The following is a 22209-nucleotide window of genomic DNA, read 5'->3' as shown; positions in this document are numbered from 1 at the left end:
TTGTTTTCTTCAAATATGTAGATTGTTTTTGACTATTAAGTTCCGTTGCTGGAAAATGCATATTCGTATGAAAAGAGCTTAGTAAATAAGTTAACACAATTTACAATTAACACAATATACAATTTAATAATTCACTGCAACTTTTTCCAATGCACAATTACATATAAATTTCAATTGTTTCCGAACACGTGCAATGCTGTTTTAATCCTAATATTTCATTTCATAATGAATTCATAATTCAAAGTTGTTCTGTTGCGGACCAAACGGAGTGTTGATCAGTTGAAAAGATCCCTTCTATTGGAATTTCAACATTCTCTCCATCAAAGTCTAATAAAAGAAGAGAGATTCTTTGTGAGTTCTTGCTGGAGGAAACGAACTTTAAAGAGGTTCGGCTCACCTGGTCAACGCCTTAAATGCAGATGCTAGGACTCGGCTTCATCTTTTATAGTATTTGGCGTCGCTAGGTTTGTTTCTTCATCGTTCGAGTCCTAAATTAAAAATGGAACAGTTAACGAAAATGTATACATAGATTGAAAGGGTAATTTTAAATAGAGAAAAGCGAATATAAAATACAATCGGATTTCCGAAGTTCTGAGATCAATAATTGTCAACTACTATACAAAACGACCAATTTAAATAATAATTTAGACGCAAATTTCGGCCAGTGCATAGGATCACAGGCATGCATGACAAAAAGTGGCAAGCAAAGGGAAACTATATAGAATTAAAACAGTCGTAATAAAATTAGGTGTGCACCTAAGATTTTACAAAGGATACATATGTATATCACTTTGCAATCCCATGTGTTACTTATAAATTATATAAAATACAAAATAATATCGGATTGATTTTTCTCTATTTGACAATTATGTACTACGTTTACACACTAAATTCAAATACATTTTTAAATTAAGAAATTATACTTATAGCAAGTTTATTAACTTGCTTATTTACATGTAAGTACTGTCCAATACAAAAATAGAAGAAATTCACGAAAACAACTCGTTTTAATTAGATGAATTGATTTTGTACTTTTTAACATGTACTTACCCTTCGATATATAAAGTTAATCATAGTTTTTAAAAATATCTATTATATTTTATACTAAATTTGATGGATTAAGCTGATTCTAGCCAGCGATTCTTTAAATGCTTAATGTGAAAACAGATTGTTTTGAGACTATTTATTTTATAGGCAACCTTGTGCAAATTTTCTGTTTCATTATTTTCACAAAATGTAATAAAAGAATCTTTACATTTGAATAGAAAACCTTACTACCCTTACTGGATTTTTACTGTATTGATAAAAATCACTTTTTTACATTAAATAAATAATAATAAATAATTTTCAAAAGTTTTCGAAGAAAATCCGAACTATTATTATTAGCCTTTTAAGAACATGGCGTTTAGTTCTTCGGATACCCACTGCAGACAGTCCACTCATCAGATTATTTAATCCTTGACCATAATCCATATAATATAGTCAATAAAAAGTATATTTTTGTTTTTCTTTATAACGTAAACCGCGATTTTACTGGATTTTATTAATATTTTACTTTGTAAACACCTCATTTATTGTTGATTTAAATAATTGGCAGTTCACTATAATTAATCAATAACAACATATTTACTGATTACTAAGAACTATATATTAAGTTCAGTATTAGCAATAACACTAGTCCAATCTATTATAAAAAAAGATCACAATTTAGTTACGAATTATGCAATTTTGGTAATGTCCCAACAGAGTACATTTTGATTTAAGTATTTGAATAGCCTATTTACAAGTACATCTGAATTTATTAATATTAAATATCAAATATATACATGTGTTATTAAGACTAAGGTAATTGCACTAACAATAACAATAATGACTACCAATAATACGATGGCAGCGACTGTCACTTTAAAATCCATCTCATAAACTTGATGAAGTAATCCTGCAAATTTACAATTACAGCAAAACAAATTGATTTAATTGCATCAACAATTCGACAATAAAAAACTCGTTTAACTCTTTATAAATTGAAAAGAAAAGGATTACATTGACATGATTTGCAAGGTATCAAAATGTGGGAAAGTTTTTTGATAAATACAAATAATACACGAGTATTGAGTTGTTTTTCTGTAGCAGCAATGTACAAATGTTGGATTTCCAAAAGTGATCGTGATTTCCACTAAATGAGTGATGGTTAAAATCATTTAGAAAATGCGCAGTGTATTTTTGACTTTTCGAAAGCTAACTTTGCAGGTATACTTAAATAATAAGAATGTTGAATGCTTGATATCGTTTTTTTAAATAAATATTTTTTTTTTTAAGTTTTACAGTAATGTTTATGTTTGTAAATGTTCTATCAAAAATACTTTTATTTTTTAAACTTGAGCTATTTTGTATTTTTTTTATATTTTATAAACTGGGCAACTCAAAAAATGGTAACAAATAAATGTTTAAAATGTTTTTCTCTGCATATTAGTGTTGAACGATTAATTTCTAACTATACGTTTTTCGCTACATGGAAAGAAAAAACATATTTTGCATTACCAATCAATATTAACAAAGGTATAAGCATTGTTATATATTATTTTCGTGAGTTAACTATTGGTCAAATGAGTTCGAAACAAAGGTAAGAAGTCCGTGGAATTATTAACCGTATAATATAATGGTTATATGGAAATTTTCTTCGAAATACACTACATTCGCTATGGATTTAAATCTTCAGGCGCAGTTTACTTTGCGATGGTCCGGTTTGGAAAATTTGCATAAATATGTTTATTAAAATGTTTTTTTTTTTTTTTTTTTTGTGAAAGATTTGAGGTCGGCGCGTTGGAAAAGCTAGTTATGGACAGCCGATTGAGGTATATTACCATTTAAAGACCCACCTGACGCTGGAAGAATGTCTTGTTCTGGACTCAGGTGTAAGGAATATTCAGTGTGATCACCTTCAATATACTTCATATACGCAGAGACATAAAAAGAAATTATAGTGATGGTAACGTCGAACAGAAAAACACAAACAAGAAGGCAACGCAATGCAATGAAATACACATGAATTCGGTAAGCAGTTTCGGTTTAAAGTTATTGCTATAGGAACATTTCAATTACATAGAACATCTGGATTTAGAACTATATGCATATGGGGCCTGTCGGCAAAAGAGAACATCACTATTTGACCATCCCTCTACTTGTAATTTAATTTAAGCTTCGTTATTTACCTATGCATTACTGGTAAAGAAAACAAAAGATTTTTACGTTATGGTAGTTAACCGGTAGAGATGACAAATACACTTTGTTGTCCTGGATATATTTTAAATAAAGACAGTACAAATATTATAGCAAGCTTACTGGTTTTCATCTATCTACTAATATTCGAGATTTTATTTTACGATGACTCTGCGTGGTCAACAGATAAGACTTACTATGGCAAAGAGCGCGGCACCGCCAAAAGAACGATTGTATAAATCTCCAACAGCCCTCAAAATTTAACAAAAGTAGTCGAGAATTTATGAGTATTTTAACTGATTTTTAGAACAGTATTTTTGTGTACAAAATAATTAAAACGTGGGCAAATACTTAGTGTATGTATAGAATACAGTGCAATATGCACTTGCTTTCACAAATTAGGTATATTATAAACAAAATAGGATAATAACTTAAGATACTTGTAGTATTATTAAAAAAAATATCCCGACCTACATATTTGTTTTGTATAGGTTACGATTCATTTAAATGGGTCTTGTGAAAAGCTTCTGCACTATTGATGAATAAAGATCTCACCTTTTTGGCTGGAGGTGTTGGGACTTGAAGATGATATTTGTTTTGACAATAATCGCGCAGCAACGCAATCCCTTCTGTGCGATTGTTAGCGTAGCGCGATTCCCAGGCATCCAAAAGGCGATTGTAATACCGCGGAGTGTCGTTGTATTTAAGGTACTTATGGGTCTGATCTGTTGGAAAGATGCGCTCCAGCGGTGCACATCGCGCTAGTTCATCCTCGGCTATGATAAGGCACCTCACATCATCGGGGGTCAGATTATTCAGGATCGCATCCACATACTGTTGTATTAAATGTTATAGTCTGATTAGCAACAAATCCATTGGGAGTATCAAATTTGAGCCGTACCTCATTCCGGTCTTCCATAGACTTTCGGGTAAATGTGTTGTGTTTGATCTTCTCCTCGCGCGACAAATAGTTAATGTAAAGCCGCTTGTCGTAGCACATTTGTGTGCCCGGGGGAAAGGAAAATTCTGCGGCCAGTTCCTTTTGCTTATCCAGCGATAGTTTTGGAGGTACCTTAAAATATGTATCATCATATATATAATTATACGTTCTAAATTCATATGTAAAATGCCACCACTTACGTTGTACAGCGCTGTATTAAGAACGCCCTGCACTAAAGGCGCTTTGACATGAGCATCTAGGGGCAGTTCCGAGTGTAAACTGGGCGAAATATTGACTTCCAACAGCCAAGGAACCAGATCAGAGTCCAGAATAACATCGAAGCCGAATAGCTCGAAGCAGCTGTACTTTGATTCAACATTTGCTCGAATCATGCTATTAATGCCATTCTCGCCAGCAAGAATTGTCCGAAGCACCAAACTCCTCAGCGCCTCCCACAGACAGTCGGTACGCACTCCACGATTCGCCAAATACGTCCACAGCGACTTGATAGTCCACTTGTGTCCGTGGCAGGCATTGACGTCTTCGTTCTTCGAATAGTTCGAGGAAAACTTATTGATGCTATAGTTGGTCAAATGCATACACCGGTCATTCAAAGTGTCCGTTTTAGCGCTGTACTTCACTGAACATACATAGTATAGGTATAGTTTCCTATGGGTTAATATACGGCTCACTCGATTTTAGATATATATTCACTTACCTGAAGCGAACCGTGCCAATCCGTTGTGGTACATGAACACTCGCAAGGGATTCACTGATGTAACCAAGACATACAGACGCAGGTCAAATTTACTACCATTTATTAGAAGCGGTCGCTCTATATACCTATGTAAAATAAATTTGAAATATTTCAATGTTTCCGAAGTTTTCGATCCTTAGATACTACATACTTTTGTACGATAAGAGGCCTTCTCTTGGGTATCTGGCCCCATCGGTTGATAACCCTGATGCCAGCACCCCGAGCACTAGCTGGTGGCTTTATAATCCACTTGGTATTTCGCTGGGCATATTTCGGCCAGTGCCGGCGCAGGGCTCCCAGATCATTGGGAATAATGTATGTGCGTGGCATGAACCCGAATTCCTTGTTGCTGTGCTTACCCATCTGCCTCTGCAGATTCTTCCAGCACGAATCCTTTCGCCCGATGCGAAATGAACCGGGCAAGTGATTGATTTTCTGATACGAACGAATTGCCTTAAAACACGGTGACTTTAAATGCTTGCCCCATACGCCCATCCAGTCGTTGGTTTCTACTTGCAAAAATACATATTAATTGCTTTCTGATTATTATGTAGAAACTCACTCTTTAGCATTCGCATTCCGCTGTTGGCCAGAATCAAGCGAACTACCTTTGGCATTATGTTTGTAATGCGCCACTTCAAAACCCGATGAAGATCCGGCGGCACGCGTGGACCTCTTTTTGTGTTCGACGAAAAAGACAAATAAGGGGGCACGTAGGGGAACAAACTGGGAACGAGAAGGGAATCCGGATTTTTCAGATCATCCTCCGACGACTGCGAAGACAAGAAGCTGGGCGTGCTTTGGGGCGATGAAAATCGATCCACAGAGTGTGTGAGCTTGAAGGCATGGGCACGATAACCGTCCTCAGTGTCTGACAAAACACTCGCCGTGTCGCTTTCGTCGAAATTTGATACTATTATTTGGTAAAACAATGAAGTAAAAATAAGTTAATTATCAATAAATAAAAAACAATTAGGTCTTAGTTAACTATTCTTACAATTGTCGAGATCATCATCTTCGTCGAAGTCGTCATTACGATCGAAGTCAAGGGCACTGCGGTGGTCTTCCTGCTTGTGTTCCGGCTCCAGCAATAGGACCGTCTGTTTCTCGTCACCTGCACCCAGTGCCTTGGAGCTCTGCTGCTTTGCACTTAGCCGCTGGTTGCTGAACTGCTGCTTGCGGCCCAGCCGTGGACTCTGAGTGCTGTACAGCAGGACTCGGTGAACCGTGGGCATTGGCTTTTTGGTAGACACGGCCCCACCTTTGGCCCTCTTTGGCGTCATGGGCAACCGTGGCATGGGCTGATCCGTCGGCTTACGCATAACCTTTAATTCATTATTGTTGTTATTAATCAGCGTGTCTCCGGAGCCATCCAGGACCGTCTTTTCGGTCATTCTGCAGTATCGCCGATGTACTCCGACCTGCTCCAGCCCATTGTCAATAACAACAACGGGGTCATAGCTATCTTTAATGTCCCTGTACTCATCTCCGCTTCCAGGGTCTCCCCAGCAATTGTCTAGGTAATCGGCTTTTAAATCATTGCTTGGGAGCTTCTCCTTTAGCACGTGCTTTTCATACTTTTGACCCTGCCAGGTCCTGTCCTCGGAATTGTCCCTTCGTCCATCGACTTCTCGCGAATCCCTGTGACTGGCGCCGGCCTTTTGGAATTTGCTTATTGGCATTTTGCGGCTATTGGCAGCGGCAAATGTTGGCTTGGACAGTTTCTCCGCTCCACGGTTGTAGAAGTAGGAAAAATAGTGCTGATAGTGCTGGTTCGTCGTCTGATACTGGACCGGGCGTTCCAAACTGAAAAACGAGAATGGAAAGCGGTTATTTACAACATGGTGAACAAAGGAATCTGTTTATTGTTTACACATCTATGTATGTTCAATGAGTGTCTGTGGGTATATAGTTATGTACTCGCAACTAGAGTGTTGTGTGGTATCTATCGGTAGTTTTCCAAATTGTAACTTTAAGACTCGAACACAACAACAACAAAATACGTGTGTGTGTGCGTGTACTGGAGGTATGTAGTTTCAACAAGCAGGACAATTAACAAAAAGGCATTTGCAAAATTACAGTATGTTATCCCAGGCCGGCTCTGGAGAGGGAGAATTGAGTGGCCGATATCGGTCCGGACTATTGTCCACATAATCGGTGGACACACGTCCCCCTCGGTCTTTCCGTTTCTTTAGCTCCGCATCAAAGTACACGATGGATGGCTGCAACAACATCTGCTGCTGTTGCTCCTTGTCAGCGGCATATGACCTTGCCTGCTTGTACTGCCTATTGGAATGCTGATCCTCCGATCGCAGTATCGTCTGATAGACGTACTCGCAGCTCTTGTTGCCAGCTATCCGCTGGCTGACCAACGATGGCTGGCCAAATGCATCGGTAAACAGTGAGGAGTCCGGTGCCGAATTGGCCGCCGATTGATGGTAGCTCGATCTGGCCGTTTGCTTGGTGGGAATTCTCTTTGTCGGCAGATTATGGTTCTGGTTGGGCACTGAATTTTGATTCTGGTTCTGGCGATTGCCCCACGCTGGAGCGATCAGGTTGCAGTTATCGTAGCTATAGCAGCAAAACGTATTGTCCGCATTGCAGTAACGTGGCGTAGGGGCTCCATTGTTGTTCAGACTGTTGCTGGCTGGGATATGATAGCCGCTGTTGTTACGCATGTCAGATCCTGGTCACCCAGTCATATATTTGTTGAGGGGTACGTACTAAGCTCGATGTGATCTCTGACTCCGCTAACCCAAAAAAAGGCCTACAAACAGGTTTTAAATGCTGTGAATGATTTCTGATCGGATTTGGACGTAAGTTTACGGATGCGGTTTAATCATATCTGGTGGATAGATAGAGAGAAGCCAGTATGCATAGTATGCCAATCTGGCGGTGAATATACAATATAGATTAACCCCGCCATCCCCCTGGGCTACAACGAGTAGCTGCCACTCCGTAAACCAGGTCATATGTACAAAAACTTACTTGCCTCGCGATTTGTGACCTTTACTTTGTTGCTGCAGCTGGAAGGATTAACGGGCACGGAGCAGGATTGCGTTGGCGGTGGTGGTGTCGTTACTCTACCCAAGCGCAGGACTCCCAAAATCTAGGTCACTGGCACTTGTCGTCAGCTAGCTCGGTGTGATTACATTGCCAGCACGAAAAATGCGCCAGGTGTAAATGTATGTAAAATGGAGGCAAAAACTGAAATGCAAATCGATCACACATCCTTTATATTCATAATGCTTGCGGGGGCACAATATACCTACAATATAACTAATAGCAAATGCACAATTTTGTCTAATAAATATATTGGCTTATTTTTGGTAGCTTCCAGTTAAGCGTGTAATTCTTAAACGTTCACTAAAACTTTTCACAGCCTATGACAACAAAAAACTAAACTACTGTTTTATTGCTGAACAGAATATCCATGTGCACAGTTTGGAGATGGCAGCGTGAGCCTCTCAAAGTGCCACCTCGCGATAGATACCGATTGCGCACGCAGCAGCTGTTCGGCCAATAGGGGACTTCCCGAATAAACCGTTTTTATCGCTTTACCCGTTTAGCCCGATTTTAAATCGGAAAAAAAAAACTTGAGGAAAATCGACAAATAGTTTGTTTTTAATAATTGCAATACTGCGAGTACAAATGTTTGTAAGAACTCTATTAGCAAGCAAAATGGGTTTTAATGAATTGTCTTCGATTGTTGTCCTCTCCGGATTTTGGTGACCTTCCTATGGAATTGAAGAAAGTGGAATTAAATGGTGAAATGTTCTGTTCCGTATCTAAAAAGATAAATGTAAATCAATAAAGTATGAGCACATTAGCATCTATAGCATTAGTTAGCTTACCAATGCTTGGATCGACCCACTCCATGGCCATGTTATGGAGTATGGCCAACGCCGTAATCGTTTGCTTTGCGGATCCATGCGAACCCTGGATTTCGGTGCCAAGGATACCGAAGCGACTCATCAGCAGATTGAGACACTTTCTAGCCGATGCGTAGGTGACCGCGTGGGCGTGGTTATACAGCTCCTCGGATTGGTTCCTCGGGAATCGAACCGGTGTGAACAGGGAGGAGGAGCAGCGCACCATTTCGTTGCCCAGCAAAATACGACCCCGGAACTCGTTCTGTTCGAATCGATCCTTTATTTTGGACAGACCGAACATCTCGGTGTCGGTGAGCATGGACTGCTCATCGATCAGTCGGATGTCGAGGTCCCTTATCTTATGAGCCGCATCGCAAACAATCTGGATGTGAAGCTCCTCCTCCTTGGTGGTAAAGGCGGGAAATAGCTCCTCTCCATCTGGATCAGTGACACAGTTTTCTGGTTGAAACCTCACAGTTGTCTGTAGTAAAGCACCAATGACTTGCGGCATATTGGCAATTGCTTGAAACGCCGATCCTGATCGCTCCTTTTCCGATAGAGTAGCCGGCATTCGGATATACCTAGAAGCTTTCGATGATAGGACAGAGGCCACGCGCCTAGTTATTTTTGCCAAAGTGCGTAAACTTACGCCATGGGCCATTGCAGTTAATTTGGGGTGCTTAAATAAGTAAAGACAGGCAGTAACAAATATTAATTTTCATTTTTGGCGGGCACTTTTGAAAGTCAGTTCACACGGTTTTGATGTACATACAAATTCGCGAGTCTGGCATACAGAAATGTTTACTGTACCTCTGTGCCACCCCATAAGCGAATGGCGGATAAAATCTGCAGATCTATTGGAACTTGCTCCCTCTTCAACGGCTCAAAATATTCAATTTCCAAGTCATCCCGCACAATTTCAATAATTCTGCGAAGGTTTTCCTTAGTGTATCGATACTTTAGTCGAAATTTGTGCTCATTTAGGTCAGTCAATGGATTAAATCTTGAGTTCCTCTTCTTAATATGCGTGGCACGCACTCGAGCATTGTGTTTGATATTCAGAAAACATTGAAAGTCTTTGAAATAATCAAAGTCTTTTAGAGACCTTTGGAATATTTGTATATCTTTCATTTTCACTTGCTTACTTGCGTAGCAGGGTGGCTGTTTTCTATATTTTAGAAAATACCTTATATAGTATTTGCGGTATTTAAGGCTCTTGCAACGATTGAACTTTTATGATAAAACATTACACTTTAATAAAAATCTTTTTAAATGTTGTTAATTAATAAAATGTATTTGTTGTTTTAGGGGGGTGCCTGTATGACTTATAATTTTTAAATAAGTAAATTAACACTATTATTTTTTTAAGCACGTTATGTACTTTTAGAGTTAAGATATTTGTATATGTATGTATTGCAAAGTTCGAAGAATCAAAAAATAAATTAAAGGCAAAGACAATTGTTTTCAGTTGTGCAGACTGATATCGATACATCCCAAAAGCTTACCGATCTTTTGGTCACACTGAGTCCAAGGCGTCGTTTTCAACGTTCTCTTTCAGTTTCCATTGGGAAGTTTAAAAGTGACGCGAGTGCAAAAAAGTAACCATGGCTGATGATCAGGGACGTGGACGCAGGCGTCCACTTAACGAAGATGATTCCTCTACTCCTCGAGGAAGTGGTGATGGACCGGTATGTTAACACTTATTCAAGCTAGGAAAAAAATATTGCGGTAAAGCAAATTCCTTATAATACCGTTATGTCGCACACACAATCACATCCATGTGCTTAAATCGTAAATGTGTTTGTGTATAAACATAAATGTGTGCACTTCTTCGGAAATTGACACCAAAAGGAACCACTATAACAAAAAGTCGAATAAACAAACAAAAATCCGCTATGAATTTGAGCTTGAATGCATAAAATCTTCTTGTCGACCAAGCACTTTTTTCAAAAGGAATCCATTATATTTCCTCAAACGCCTTCAATTTGAATTTCCAAGTAAATGCATAGCATTTTCTGTTTCGTTTCACTTTTAATTTTTTTAATTTTATTTTTTTTAATGTACTACTGTTTTGATAAAAGTCCACTTGTGTGGACGAATTTCAATTTAAAACGTGACACTGGAATGTGACTTTGGCAAGCCGAGTCTTATATACCCTTGCACTAATGACTTTAAAAAACTATAAAACTATTTTTATGTGTATGTGGGCATCCGAGTGGGCGTGGCGCTGCGTCTATGTCTTTGGAATCTGCATGCCCGACGTTGATATGAACGGACATGACTAGATGGACTCGGCTAGTGATACTCATTAATGATCATGGTCGGAAACGCTTCCTTCTATCTGTTACATACATTTGATTCCTAGAAACTCAACGAGTAACGGGTATTTCTCCGAAATTCATCCCATTCAGACGAAGCATACTACAAAAACTATGTTGGGCCATCTTTTTTTTCTGCTTCATTTTTGATATGAGTAACAATATTTTCGTAGCTTGACCGTTAGTTTTATGCTTTGGATATAAATTGTTGTTGGATAAACATATGTAAATCCACATCAATCCACATTGCTCGAAATCAGTCGTACCTTAGGAATCACAATTATTTGATTAAACCCCTTAATATTTTTTATTTTAATAATAAATATTAAAAAGGTAATTCATTGTTTTCAATGTAGAATGTTGAGTCTTTCTGTTTTTTTTTTGTTGTCTCGTGTTTCTTGCTGACTCTCGCACGATCTCTCTCTTTTTTCTATGTTCTTGTTTCCATCGGCGTCAATTATTCATAACTGCCGCTAGGTGGAGCTCGTGTGCAGTCATTCTTCCATTTGCAGACAGCGTCCTCTATATCTACTTTTGTAATTTAAAATAACAAATAAATTTATATATTCATATGTATCATTTAATAATGCTTTCTTGCAGCGGGTGAAAGTATTCAGAGCCTCTTCATCAGGGGACCCGAGAGTGGATCCTCGAGTAGAGGCTTCAAGAGAGAGAGGAGCCCACGAGGAAGCCCCCAGGCGTGAAGGTGGCCCACCAGAGCGAAGGCCGTGGGGTGACCAATATGATTACCTGAATACCCGCCCGGCTGAGTTGGTATCCAAGAAGGGAACCGATGGCGTCCCGGTCAAGCTGCAGACGAACTTTTTCCGTTTAAAAACCAAGCCGGAATGGCGGATCGTTCATTATCACGTGGAGTTCGAGCCGAGCATCGAGAATCCTCGTGTCCGTATGGGAGTTTTGTCCAATCATGCTAACCTTCTGGGATCAGGCTATGTATTCGACGGGCTGCAACTGTTCACCACCAGGAAATTCGAGCAGGAAATCACGGTGCTCAGCGGAAAGTCGAAGCTGGACATTGAATACAAGATATCCATAAAGTTCGTTGGATTCATATCGTGTGCTGAGCCTCGCTTTTTGCAAGTCTTAAATCTAATTTTGCGTCGCTCCATGAAGGGACTAAATTTGGAATTAGTTGGCCGTAATCTCTTTGATCCCCGAGCTAAGGTAATTTCTTTTGGTATCCTTTTAAGTGCTATTTGATCAAATATGATTTATTTTAGATCGAAATAAGGGAGTTCAAAATGGAGCTATGGCCGGGCTATGAGACATCGATCCGCCAGCACGAAAAAGATATTTTATTGGGCACCGAAATAACTCACAAAGTTATGCGCACCGAGACGATCTACGACATAATGCGACGTTGCTCACACAATCCGGGTCGTCATCAGGACGAAGTACGGGTAAATGTTTTGGACTTGATTGTCCTTACAGATTACAATAACCGAACTTATCGTATCAATGATGTCGACTTTGGACAAACTCCGAAATCAACATTCAGTTGCAAGGGTAGGGATATCAGTTTCGTGGAATACTATCTCACTGTAAGTCAATCTTTACCACGGCGTCTTGTTCCTTCTAAAATTTGTTCTCTTTAGAAATATAACATACGCATTCGCGACCATAATCAGCCGCTGCTGATATCTAAAAACAGGGACAAGGCTCTAAAAACTAACGCTAGCGAATTAGTGGTACTAATTCCTGAGCTCTGCCGTGTGACTGGGCTCAATGCCGAGATGCGCTCAAACTTTCAGTAAGACTAAACCATTTTTAAACTATAATTAACAAACTCTTGTGTCGCAAAAAAACCATTTCTTACCCAAGAATTATATTCTAGAATTGTGTATCCTATCCTTGCATGACTAAAACTATATTAATTTGGCTAGTCCGTCCGACTCTTGAGTATGATTGACCTGTTTGGAGTCCACGAGTTCACGCAGATAGATTCAAAAACAAAAACGTCTTACTGTTTGCAAACCTGACATTACCTCCTTATTCCAGTAGACTAATATTAGAACTATTAGAACTAATAACTAATAATACTAATGTTAGATAGACAGCTAGTGGAACGCTAAATTTCATCAGTTTTCTGGGATATCGATAGATATTGAGGAGTGAAATGAGAAAAACTTAAAAAATTGTTTAAAAGTGTTGTCGTGACCGTTTTGGGCGTTTCGTACCGATAAAAATTGGCAAGACAAACAATAAAACGAAGAAAAATCTAAGTATTTTTCAAAAGTGTGGGCGTGGCAGTTTAGGGCGGTTTTCAGTTGTTAGAGTGGACGTGTCAACATGGGTCAACAAACTTGCGCTGCCTCTAGAATCTGTGAGCTTAATCTTAATCTTCTAGCTTTTATAGTTCCTGAGATCGAGGCGTTCAGGCGGACATGGTCATTTTGATTTTGGTGATACGTACTATAAAGGCGCACGCCCATAAAAATTTAATGTTTAATTAACAGGCTTATGCGTGCCATGAGTAGTTATACGCGAATGAACCCCAAACAACGCATTGATCGATTGCGTACTTTTAACCACCGTTTACAAAACACTCCAGAAAGTGTGAAGGTCTTGAGAGACTGGAACATGGATCTGGACAAGGACGTTACAGAAGTACAAGGCCGGATAATTGGACAGCAGAACATCGTGTTTCAGAATGGAAAGTGAGTTGATGGAAATTAGCACTGCAAGTTTATACTTACACATTTTTTCAGGGTTCCTGCTGGAGAAAACGCTGATTGGCAAAGGCACTTTAGAGGCCAGAGGATGCTCACCACTCCGAGCGATGGCCTCGATCGCTGGGCTGTCATCGCGCCGCAAAGGAATTCCCATGAACTCCGAACTTTGCTTGACTCTTTGTATAGAGCAGCTAGTGGAATGGGTCTTCGGATTCGAAGCCCCCAGGAGTGAGATTTTATGAAAAAACACGTATACCTTACCTTACGTCTTTACTTAGTTCGTAAAGAGAGGTTTCGTGCTTTGTTTTCTGTGTATATATCCACTTTAACTATCGTTTTACAAACAGATTCATAATTTATGATGATCGCACTGCAACTTATGTGAGAGCACTGGATGATTGTGTGCGCTCGGATCCCAAACTTATATTATGCCTGGTACCCAATGATAACGTCGAAAGGTATTTATTCCCTTTTAAGGATACAAATCTAAACCTAATAATTATATTTCTTGAAAAAATGTTTAAATTTAGAAAATTTAAGTTAATATAAATGCTAGGACTGAAGTAAACCTTTTTATTTTAGATACTCATCAATCAAAAAGAGAGGATACGTTGACAGGGCGGTGCCAACTCAAGTTGTGACAATGAAAACGGCGAAGAACCGTAGCCTTATGAGCATTGCCACCAAAATCGCAATCCAACTGAATTGCAAGTTGGGATATACACCCTGGATGATCGAATTGCCCTTGTCCGGGCTAATGACGATCGGCTTTGACATTGCGAAGAGCACACGAGATCGCAAGAGGGCCTACGGAGCATTGATTGCCTCAATGGATCTACAGCAAAACTCCACGTACTTCAGCACGGTCACGGAGTGCAGTGCCTTTGATGTGCTCGCAAACACCCTTTGGCCTATGATAGCAAAGGCCCTGCGCCAGTATCAACTAGAGCATAAGAAGCTGCCATCTCGAATCGTATTTTATCGGGACGGGGTGAGCTCTGGCTCTCTAAAGCAGCTTTTTGAATTTGAAGTGAAGGACATCATTGAGAAGCTAAAAACCGAATACGCCCGCGTGCAGCTAAACCCACCGCAGTTAGCTTATATTGTGGTAACCAGATCCATGAACACGCGCTTCTTCCTCAACGGTCAAAATCCTCCGCCTGGTACTGTAGTTGATGACGTTATAACTCTGCCCGAGCGATACGACTTTTATCTGGTCTCGCAACAAGTTCGCCAGGGTACGGTGTCGCCGACCAGCTACAACGTTCTTTACAGCAGCATGGGTATCTCCCCGGATAAAATGCAAAAACTTACGTACAAGATGTGCCACTTGTACTACAATTGGTCAGGCACCACACGAGTGCCCGCCGTTTGCCAGTACGCTAAGAAGCTAGCTACCCTCGTGGGTACGAACTTGCACTCTATTCCGCAAAACGCGCTCGAAAAGAAGTTTTATTATCTATAATTGGATATAGTTTACAATGGATACTAATCCTTACTAAGAGGCCATATATGAAACTAGCCCAGACATTTTTATTTTTAAAATACTTTCTTACTTTTGCAAAGCACTGCAGCATTTACGGCTGAATACTACGTATTTGAAATGCTTAACTGCTATTTTTTCTAACAAAATCCAAATTGAGGATTAAGATTCTGGTATTTAAGCATTAGACCAAAGGACTAACCTGTCAAATTCCCAAGCAAACATTTAAAGTTATCAATCAAGACATGTTCATTAATTTGGAATATAATTACTTTATTTGTATTATATATTTTAGTTTATGTAAAGAAAAATTACATACATCCATGTTTGCTTACTTAACCACACATCCATGGCTGCTTATATTCGTGAAACATATTTTATTAATTATACAGGTATTTAACTTTCACAAGGATAATACAATTTCATAGCTTGTTGAGTATACTGAAATGCTACGGAGTTCGATATATTTTAATGTATTCGTATTTACAAAATTCTAAATATTCATTTTGGATAAATGTTTTATATTAATCGTATCGATTGCAAGTTGGGGTAGGATTGAGTTCAGTGATAATATCGATTATTTATAATTTAATATCCAAACACCGACTACTATGATACAATAGCCCATTTCTACTCAGACCTTGACTCCAAAGAAGCGAAAAAAATTAGCAAGTCTTTTAAATCGCTTTCAATGGATTGTCGTCTAGGCTTAAAATGCAAATGCGTTCACTATAGCGATTAATTTAACGATAATTACTCGTTGGTGTATATACAATTCAATTAAACTTTTGATTTTAGACATATTATTTAGGATTAGGTGTATATTGTATAAAGGGTGGTAGAAAAGCTTTGGTGCTTTTGTGTAATCCAATTTCATACCACGCTTGGTTTCGACCATCGTATGGATTAATTCTCTTTGGAATTACTTCTTCTTTTTGTTTTTTAGAATTATGTCAGGCTTTAACGAGTTAATCAGGGATCAAGCCGATGTTTCGTTCGGTTCCATCCAGCCCTCGCTGTCGTCTTCGCTATCCGAATCCTCGGACTCGGATAATTCGATAGCCACACGTCTGGCCAAGATTGAAGCCACATCCAATGGCGCCGCGTTTCGTTCAATTTCCTTTTGCTCCGACTTTTCAACTTTGCGTAGAGTAATACCTGGAAAGATTAATTTGATGATATTTTTTTGCATTCGAAACTAAAATTGCAATTGCTTACCATCTCGAATGGCCTTCATCAAGTCGTTGCGTGGGTCATGGAATGGAGGCAGCATCTTCTTGGGTGCGACAATGTGAGGCACACCATTTTGTTGGCCGGGCTGCTGCATTTCGCCATTGGCCAGTGATTTGGGAAGAATTTGGTGCGGGCGCAGCGTGTGTTGGTTGCCACTGCCCATGCCTTCCTCTACTGGAGGCGGTGGCGGCGGCGGTGGTGGCGCGGCATTAGGTGGCGACATCTTAGGCGAGTGCTGCAAGGTTTTGCCACAAATTAAACCAAATTGTGATTTATTAACAGCCATCAGTGAGCAACAAACCTGATCTGGAACCGGCGGCGGTGGCGGCAAGTCGCTAAGGGAGTTCAGTTGATTGGCCGCCATACCGATGCTGTGGAAAGTATTGCTCAGCTGCGTCATGACCATATCGTTGGCATTCTGGACGCTGTTGGGAGTCATCTGCGGAGATCCAGCTCCCGACGAACTGTTCGCCCGGCCAAGCAGTTTGGCCGCCATATGCCCGCTGTTGACTCCGTTCATGCCGGACATTGGTGAAATGACGTCTGGAACTGGTGGAGGCGGTGGCAAGGCATCCCGACTGGTCGACATACTTCTGCCTCTTGTCGGAGTGTTGGCATTGGAGGCTGTGGGCGTGCCACCACCGCTGCCATTCGACGGCGGAGCCGGTGGCGGCTGCGACGGACGCGGTTTGTTACGCGACGGTGTTCCCGGTCCGTAGATGGGCTCCGGCGACATCACACCCTGTCCAGTTTGGCCGTATAGCGCATGCGACTGATACATCCCGGCGTCATACATCTGCTGATGCTGCATGTGCATCTGCTGGGGGCCACCCATGCCGTTGCCGAAGGTGGCAGCATACTGATTGCCCATCTGCGGAGGAAGCTGCTCGTAGGTGCTACCATCGATCTGCTCCGACTGATAGCTTCGGTTCAATTCGATCGAGTTAGGACGAGGCGGACGTGTATCGTACACTCCCATATCTAGAAAAACGAATGTGAGATATTAAAGCCGTTGACTGACACCCATTAAAATGAACGTTTTTACAGGACACACATCTCATTTAAAAACACGCCAATTATTTTGTAATTACACTCGAGGAACAATAAGACATATATGTAATTACAAGCAATTCCAAGTTTCTGTGCAGTTGAGACCGCTGTGGCCGCTGGACTCGAATAGAAATTTTGATGAATATAATACAAACATCCGATTAAAAGTCTTTGTTAGCTCGTTGCACAGAAAACAATTTAGAGATACTTTCGTAGAATAAGATGTGGCGACAGAAAGGAATTAGTAAAGCTGCAGAGTGACATGTAGACGTAGATATGGAAATTGACTGAACTACAACAGAAAGATAGGAGGATCCTAAACAAAAACTGCGGCTCAATCACGAATCGCGAGTATGAAATGAATTAAAGTATTATGCAAAATGCCAGATGCATCGTAAACATAATGTGCACACACATTACATTCAAAGTGCAAGTTAGAAAGAAGGTGACTAGTTTACAGTGTTTTGAGATAATAATTCTGCACTTTGCATGACCAATGAAACTCATAAATCATCGCCATTCCGATTGATAGTTTGAAAAAGAGAGTGTTCTCTGTACACACAAATGCTAAAGGAACTCAAAAAGGATTGCTAGTAAAAGGTAATGGGTATAGAAGCGTGTGAAAGAACATATACAGTCTTTACTGAGCTTGCTAAAAGGTGTGTGGATGTCTAACCTGCAATCGCAACGGCGGTTTGCTTGGTGACATTACTGTTATTCTCCAAATGCGAAAGCATATTATAAGGCTTTACTGTATCTGTAAATGAGATGGTTATGCGCGATTGATCCATTCGTAATTACAATGCTTATTTATGTTCACGTTCATTAATATCATAACCAAAAACAATGAAAGAGTAGTTCATAAAAACAACATGCAAATAAATAAAAGCTGCGAATAATAATCGACCATTCGGAGAATGAAACTGTAAGGTTCTCTGACCGTATTTACCATCAACAAGGCGAACTTCTTTGGGAAAAAGTCACCGAATTCAAATTAGAGACAAATCAAGGTAGCAAGTCGCTAACTTACAGAAGAATAAACTAGACTGGCAGCAAAATGGTGTAATAATAATAAATTAAAGCGATTATATCCTGTATCTGAGATTTTAAGCAACCTTTGGATTGAATTCTTGTTAAGTACCATGGATTTAATTTATGTTTTAAGCTCTGGCAACTTTGTTTCGGTCACCTTTCTCTGGGTCGTGATTGTGTGGGTTAATTTCAATTAACAGCAACTTCAAAATAATACAAATTAGTGATCTTCGAACTGGGTTTTGAGGCGCATCGAAAACTAGCGAGCTTTTGAGTGAAGTAGGTGAATGAATGGCGGGTACATCTGTATCGTGGGATTTCAGCCGGGCGGAAATGAAAGCTACGTGGCCCCATCATCGTACCTACGTCTTGGATATTACCGACAACTTGGTGGTGCGCATCGAGAGTGCTATGCCGCAAATCGATGTCAGCCTCGCCCACAGTCTGTATTTTGACTAGCTGAACTACACGGGCAGACAGGACATAATTGATAATTAAAATATATGTACCATTCAATAGCAAGACAGGTGCAAATAGTCAGTGCGCGAAACGAACGTTCCAATAACAGCCTATGAATTTGGTTCGCACTGAATACTTGGCTCACACGGAGACCAATCCCTTTCGCCAAGTACTTACTTCCGTATCCGGCTTCTTCGTTGACCATGGAATTCGGTGTGCGGTAGATGACGTTGTTGGGCATCAATGTCTCGCCGTGCACCAGTGCACGTTGTCGCTGCTGTTCGCGCGTATTGTGCGGCACCCTTATTTTGGTCTTCTGTTTCTTATTGCCACGTCCAGCCGCTCCGCCGGCTCCACCTTCCTGCCGCGGTCTGTTCAGCTTCTTGCCCTTGTCGTGCATCACACGTTCGGTATCCTTCAGCATCTCCTGTCGCCACAACTCAAAGAAGTAGTTCGGATCCGTGTAGAACTTAAGACCATCCTTGCCATCGTCCCGATAGACGTTGAGCTTGTCGAGGGGCGGCGGCTTGTCGCACTGTGCATATGTGTCCATCATGGGCGCCGGCATGGTGGCGCGCGAGAAGATCTGCTGATCGAACACCTTGGCCGACTTGAAGGCCTTCTTTCGGGTAATGTCCGTCAAGGGCACCTCCTCAACTGTGCTGTCCAGCTGGGTCACTTTGATAGCCAGGCGATCGATGCGCGCCTGCAGCGAGTTAGCCCGATCCCCGATGTTGCCCACGTCGCGGGCCAGTTCACCGAACACATCCTCTGCGTGCTTGGACAGCGAGGACAGCTGGCGAATGATGTTCGTCAGCGTTGTGTTGGTGACCGTCTCCAGCTCCACGGACTGCAGCTCATCCTGCTGATACACGGAGCGGGCCACATGCACGGGTTCAATCGATCGTTTGGGCAGCGGCATGGTCGGGCGCGATTGACAATTATCTCCAACTTGGCACACCCGTAAATTAGCGCGTCCTCATCGACTGAAAACGGAATTAATAAATAGTCAATATTGTTTTAATATGAATAAATGCATTAAAAATTAATAATATATAAAACCCTTTATTAACTGATTTACTACATAATCTCATGCCAAATTAAGATCAATAATAAAAAGAACGTTCAGGTTTTAAAAAATTTCCTTTTATGCTTATGCAATTGAAGGCATTTCACTCCGATTAAATTGTAATCCCCAAATTGTCGTTTAGCTTTGTTTATAAATTTTCGTAAAAGTAGACGCTTAAAACGTTTATTGGATACTATCAAAATTCGTTTAAAAGAAGTTTTATCATCACTATACTAAACCGTCTATGAATAAGACTGAGAATAGTTATTGCAGAAGATTTCACGAGACGCGTATCCATGTAAGACGTGTTAATTACAATCACCAAAATTCCATTTGAATTGTTTTGTGATATGCGCGACTGGCGAACTCGACGTCTGGACCACACCCCACGGAAACGATACCCACAGGGAGGTGATAAGGGCGTAACGCCCAAGTCACCCCCGCAAGATGCACCTTGCAGTTCCGGCGAGATTAGTCGATAATGCCCCCCTTTTCGGTGGCAGTTTCTGGGTGCTACGACCTGGGGCCTTTACGTGGGCACCTATTCCATACGTGCATATACGTATATCGGTCGGGGGCCTCCCACCAACGCAAATTATACCGTCACGCACTCACACACACGCACGAACCGCAGCAGCAGCACCCAAGTAAATGTACATACATATGTGTGGGACGGAACGGCTGACTCTTTCAGATTTTCGCACTGAAACATTCGCATCAAATCGCAACAATGCACACAAATGTATCTCTCACACTTTCTAATCGTAGTGGCTGCTGCGATTTTGATTTTGAACGGCGCAGCTTAGTTTTACACAGTCCACCTCACTTTACAGCACCTCGCACACTCACCGCCCGTCACACTTTTCGTTTGGCGGCTGGGACCACAACAAACATTAAGCAGCCACTTCCGTTTCGGGGGTTCGGTGGCAAATTCGATCCGATGCGAACTCTAATTAGCCAATTTGGGGCTTGAAAACTGCAAATATTTGCTCGTTTTGTGGAAACTAAGATTTCCACACCTTTGCAGTGTGACCGAAGCTTTGTTGTTCGAAAATACTACAGGGATTCATCATAGACAAAAATCAGACAAATATACTTGTTACTTTTTGGTGGGAAAAAAGGTATTTTTATATTAACGTAATATTTATTTTAATTACGATATTTCAATAAATTAAGCAACGGAATTTTCAGTTACTCATTTCATATTGCTTATTTACTGTATAGAAAGGAATATTAAAATTTTTTTCAATTTTATTTTAACTCTAGCTTCAGTTAGTTTAATAACGTTATTTAATATTTACTGGTTGCAGTTTCTTGCATTAACTTTATAAATGTATTTTTGGTATTTTTTGGTATTTATTCGCCGATCGATAACTAGTGCTCCAGCCCTGGCCCCAATGCATAACATCTCTGTTTCGTCGCACACTGAATAGGTAAGTTTTCCGCACATTTCGTTGATTTCCTCTTGTATAATTCCAACTGCTTGCAGAACCAAATTGAAAAGATGGCGAGTTTGGCTACCAAGGGATCAGGACTTGTGAACAGTGAGTGTCGTGAATCGAATGCAATCGAATGGCTACACCAACTTCGGCGCCTGTCAATCGCAAAATTATGTAATGATCACTTTTTGCAGGGCTCCTCACACAGGCGAGGCCACAACTGGACGTGTTCCTGAAGTACGCCAAGGTGGAACTGACACCCCCGACGCCCGCCGATATTCCGGCCATCCGCCAGGGACTGGGCAACATCATCAAGGGAGCCAAGACCGGCGCCTACAAGAACCTCACCGTTCGCGAGGCCTGGCTTAACACCCTGGTGACCGCCGAGGTCATCTTCTGGTTCTACATCGGCGAGTGCATCGGCAAGCGTCACATTGTGGGCTACAATGTCTAAGCTTACTATAGTTTCCGCTTGGCAGTCGCTGGAATGGGCAACGTAATCCCTAACAGATGTGTATATTTATATGTCTGCGAACATTTCGACTCTGAATAAAGTGAAATAGTAATTTAAAACTCCGAAAATTTTCGAAAAAATACATTGTTGTTTTCTGAAAACCGTTAGAACGTTTGCGCGGTATTAGTGTA

At 40.6% G+C, this 22209-nt stretch overlaps 5 protein-coding genes across 16 annotated transcripts; 2 read left to right on the top strand and 3 right to left on the bottom strand.

Moving 5' to 3' along the window:
• Positions 1-106: 106 nt before the first annotated feature.
• Positions 107-8397, bottom strand: LOC6731920 (tubulin polyglutamylase TTLL4). 7 transcript variants are annotated; one of them, XM_016179975.3, is made up of 12 exons: positions 8189-8397; positions 7905-8123; positions 6996-7683; positions 5914-6722; positions 5479-5829; positions 5068-5425; positions 4878-5002; positions 4360-4799; positions 4121-4291; positions 3775-4053; positions 398-488; positions 107-327 (listed from the first exon to the last, which is right to left on the bottom strand). In XM_016179975.3, the coding sequence occupies exons 3-11, from the start codon at positions 7592-7594 to the stop codon at positions 423-425; spliced, it is 3198 nt and encodes a 1065-aa protein (XP_016024591.1). In that variant the 5' UTR covers positions 7595-7683; positions 7905-8123; positions 8189-8397; the 3' UTR covers positions 107-327; positions 398-422. The 7 variants fall into 7 exon arrangements, with proteins under 7 accessions (XP_016024591.1, XP_039151386.1, XP_039151382.1 ...); XM_039295452.2 differs by lacking the exon at positions 107-327 and adding an exon at positions 2880-2949 and having other exon boundaries at positions 441-1939; positions 8185-8397; XM_039295448.2 differs by lacking the exon at positions 107-327 and adding an exon at positions 2880-2949 and having other exon boundaries at positions 441-1939.
• A 125-nt stretch (positions 8398-8522) lies between these two features.
• LOC6731919 (putative nuclease HARBI1) lies at positions 8523-9976 on the bottom strand. Its single transcript, XM_002079018.4, has 3 exons — positions 9599-9976; positions 8771-9467; positions 8523-8704 (listed from the first exon to the last, which is right to left on the bottom strand). The coding sequence occupies exons 1-3, from the start codon at positions 9917-9919 to the stop codon at positions 8586-8588; spliced, it is 1137 nt and encodes a 378-aa protein (XP_002079054.1). The 5' UTR covers positions 9920-9976; the 3' UTR covers positions 8523-8585.
• A 306-nt stretch (positions 9977-10282) lies between these two features.
• LOC6731918 (protein piwi) lies at positions 10283-15626 on the top strand. The gene is made up of 8 exons (XM_002079017.4): positions 10283-10476; positions 11707-12291; positions 12348-12668; positions 12723-12877; positions 13584-13784; positions 13836-14027; positions 14147-14257; positions 14382-15626. The coding sequence occupies exons 1-8, from the start codon at positions 10393-10395 to the stop codon at positions 15262-15264; spliced, it is 2532 nt and encodes an 843-aa protein (XP_002079053.1). The 5' UTR covers positions 10283-10392; the 3' UTR covers positions 15265-15626.
• LOC6731917 (wiskott-Aldrich syndrome protein family member 2) lies at positions 15535-21201 on the bottom strand. Of its 6 annotated transcripts, none has more exons than XM_016179966.3 (7): positions 20975-21201; positions 19234-20042; positions 18960-19061; positions 18242-18322; positions 16817-17496; positions 16501-16750; positions 15535-16440 (listed from the first exon to the last, which is right to left on the bottom strand). In XM_016179966.3, the coding sequence occupies exons 2-7, from the start codon at positions 19976-19978 to the stop codon at positions 16262-16264; spliced, it is 2037 nt and encodes a 678-aa protein (XP_016024582.1). In that variant the 5' UTR covers positions 19979-20042; positions 20975-21201; the 3' UTR covers positions 15535-16261. The 6 variants fall into 6 exon arrangements, with proteins under 6 accessions (XP_016024582.1, XP_016024585.1, XP_016024587.1 ...); XM_016179969.3 differs by having other exon boundaries at positions 18978-19061; XM_016179971.2 differs by lacking the exon at positions 18242-18322.
• Positions 21202-21487: 286 nt separating this feature from the next.
• Positions 21488-22146, top strand: LOC6731915 (ATP synthase subunit g, mitochondrial). Its single transcript, XM_016178448.3, has 3 exons — positions 21488-21558; positions 21615-21669; positions 21759-22146. Exons 2-3 carry the CDS (start codon positions 21630-21632, stop codon positions 22016-22018), a joined length of 300 nt encoding a protein of 99 aa, XP_016024579.1. The 5' UTR covers positions 21488-21558; positions 21615-21629; the 3' UTR covers positions 22019-22146.
• The last annotated feature ends 63 nt before the right edge of the window (positions 22147-22209 follow it).

This window comes from Drosophila simulans, chromosome 2L, assembly GCF_016746395.2.
Source record: "Drosophila simulans strain w501 chromosome 2L, Prin_Dsim_3.1, whole genome shotgun sequence".
Lineage (NCBI taxonomy): Eukaryota > Metazoa > Arthropoda > Insecta > Diptera > Drosophilidae > Drosophila > Drosophila simulans.
This window is presented reverse-complemented; position numbering and strand designations above follow the sequence as displayed.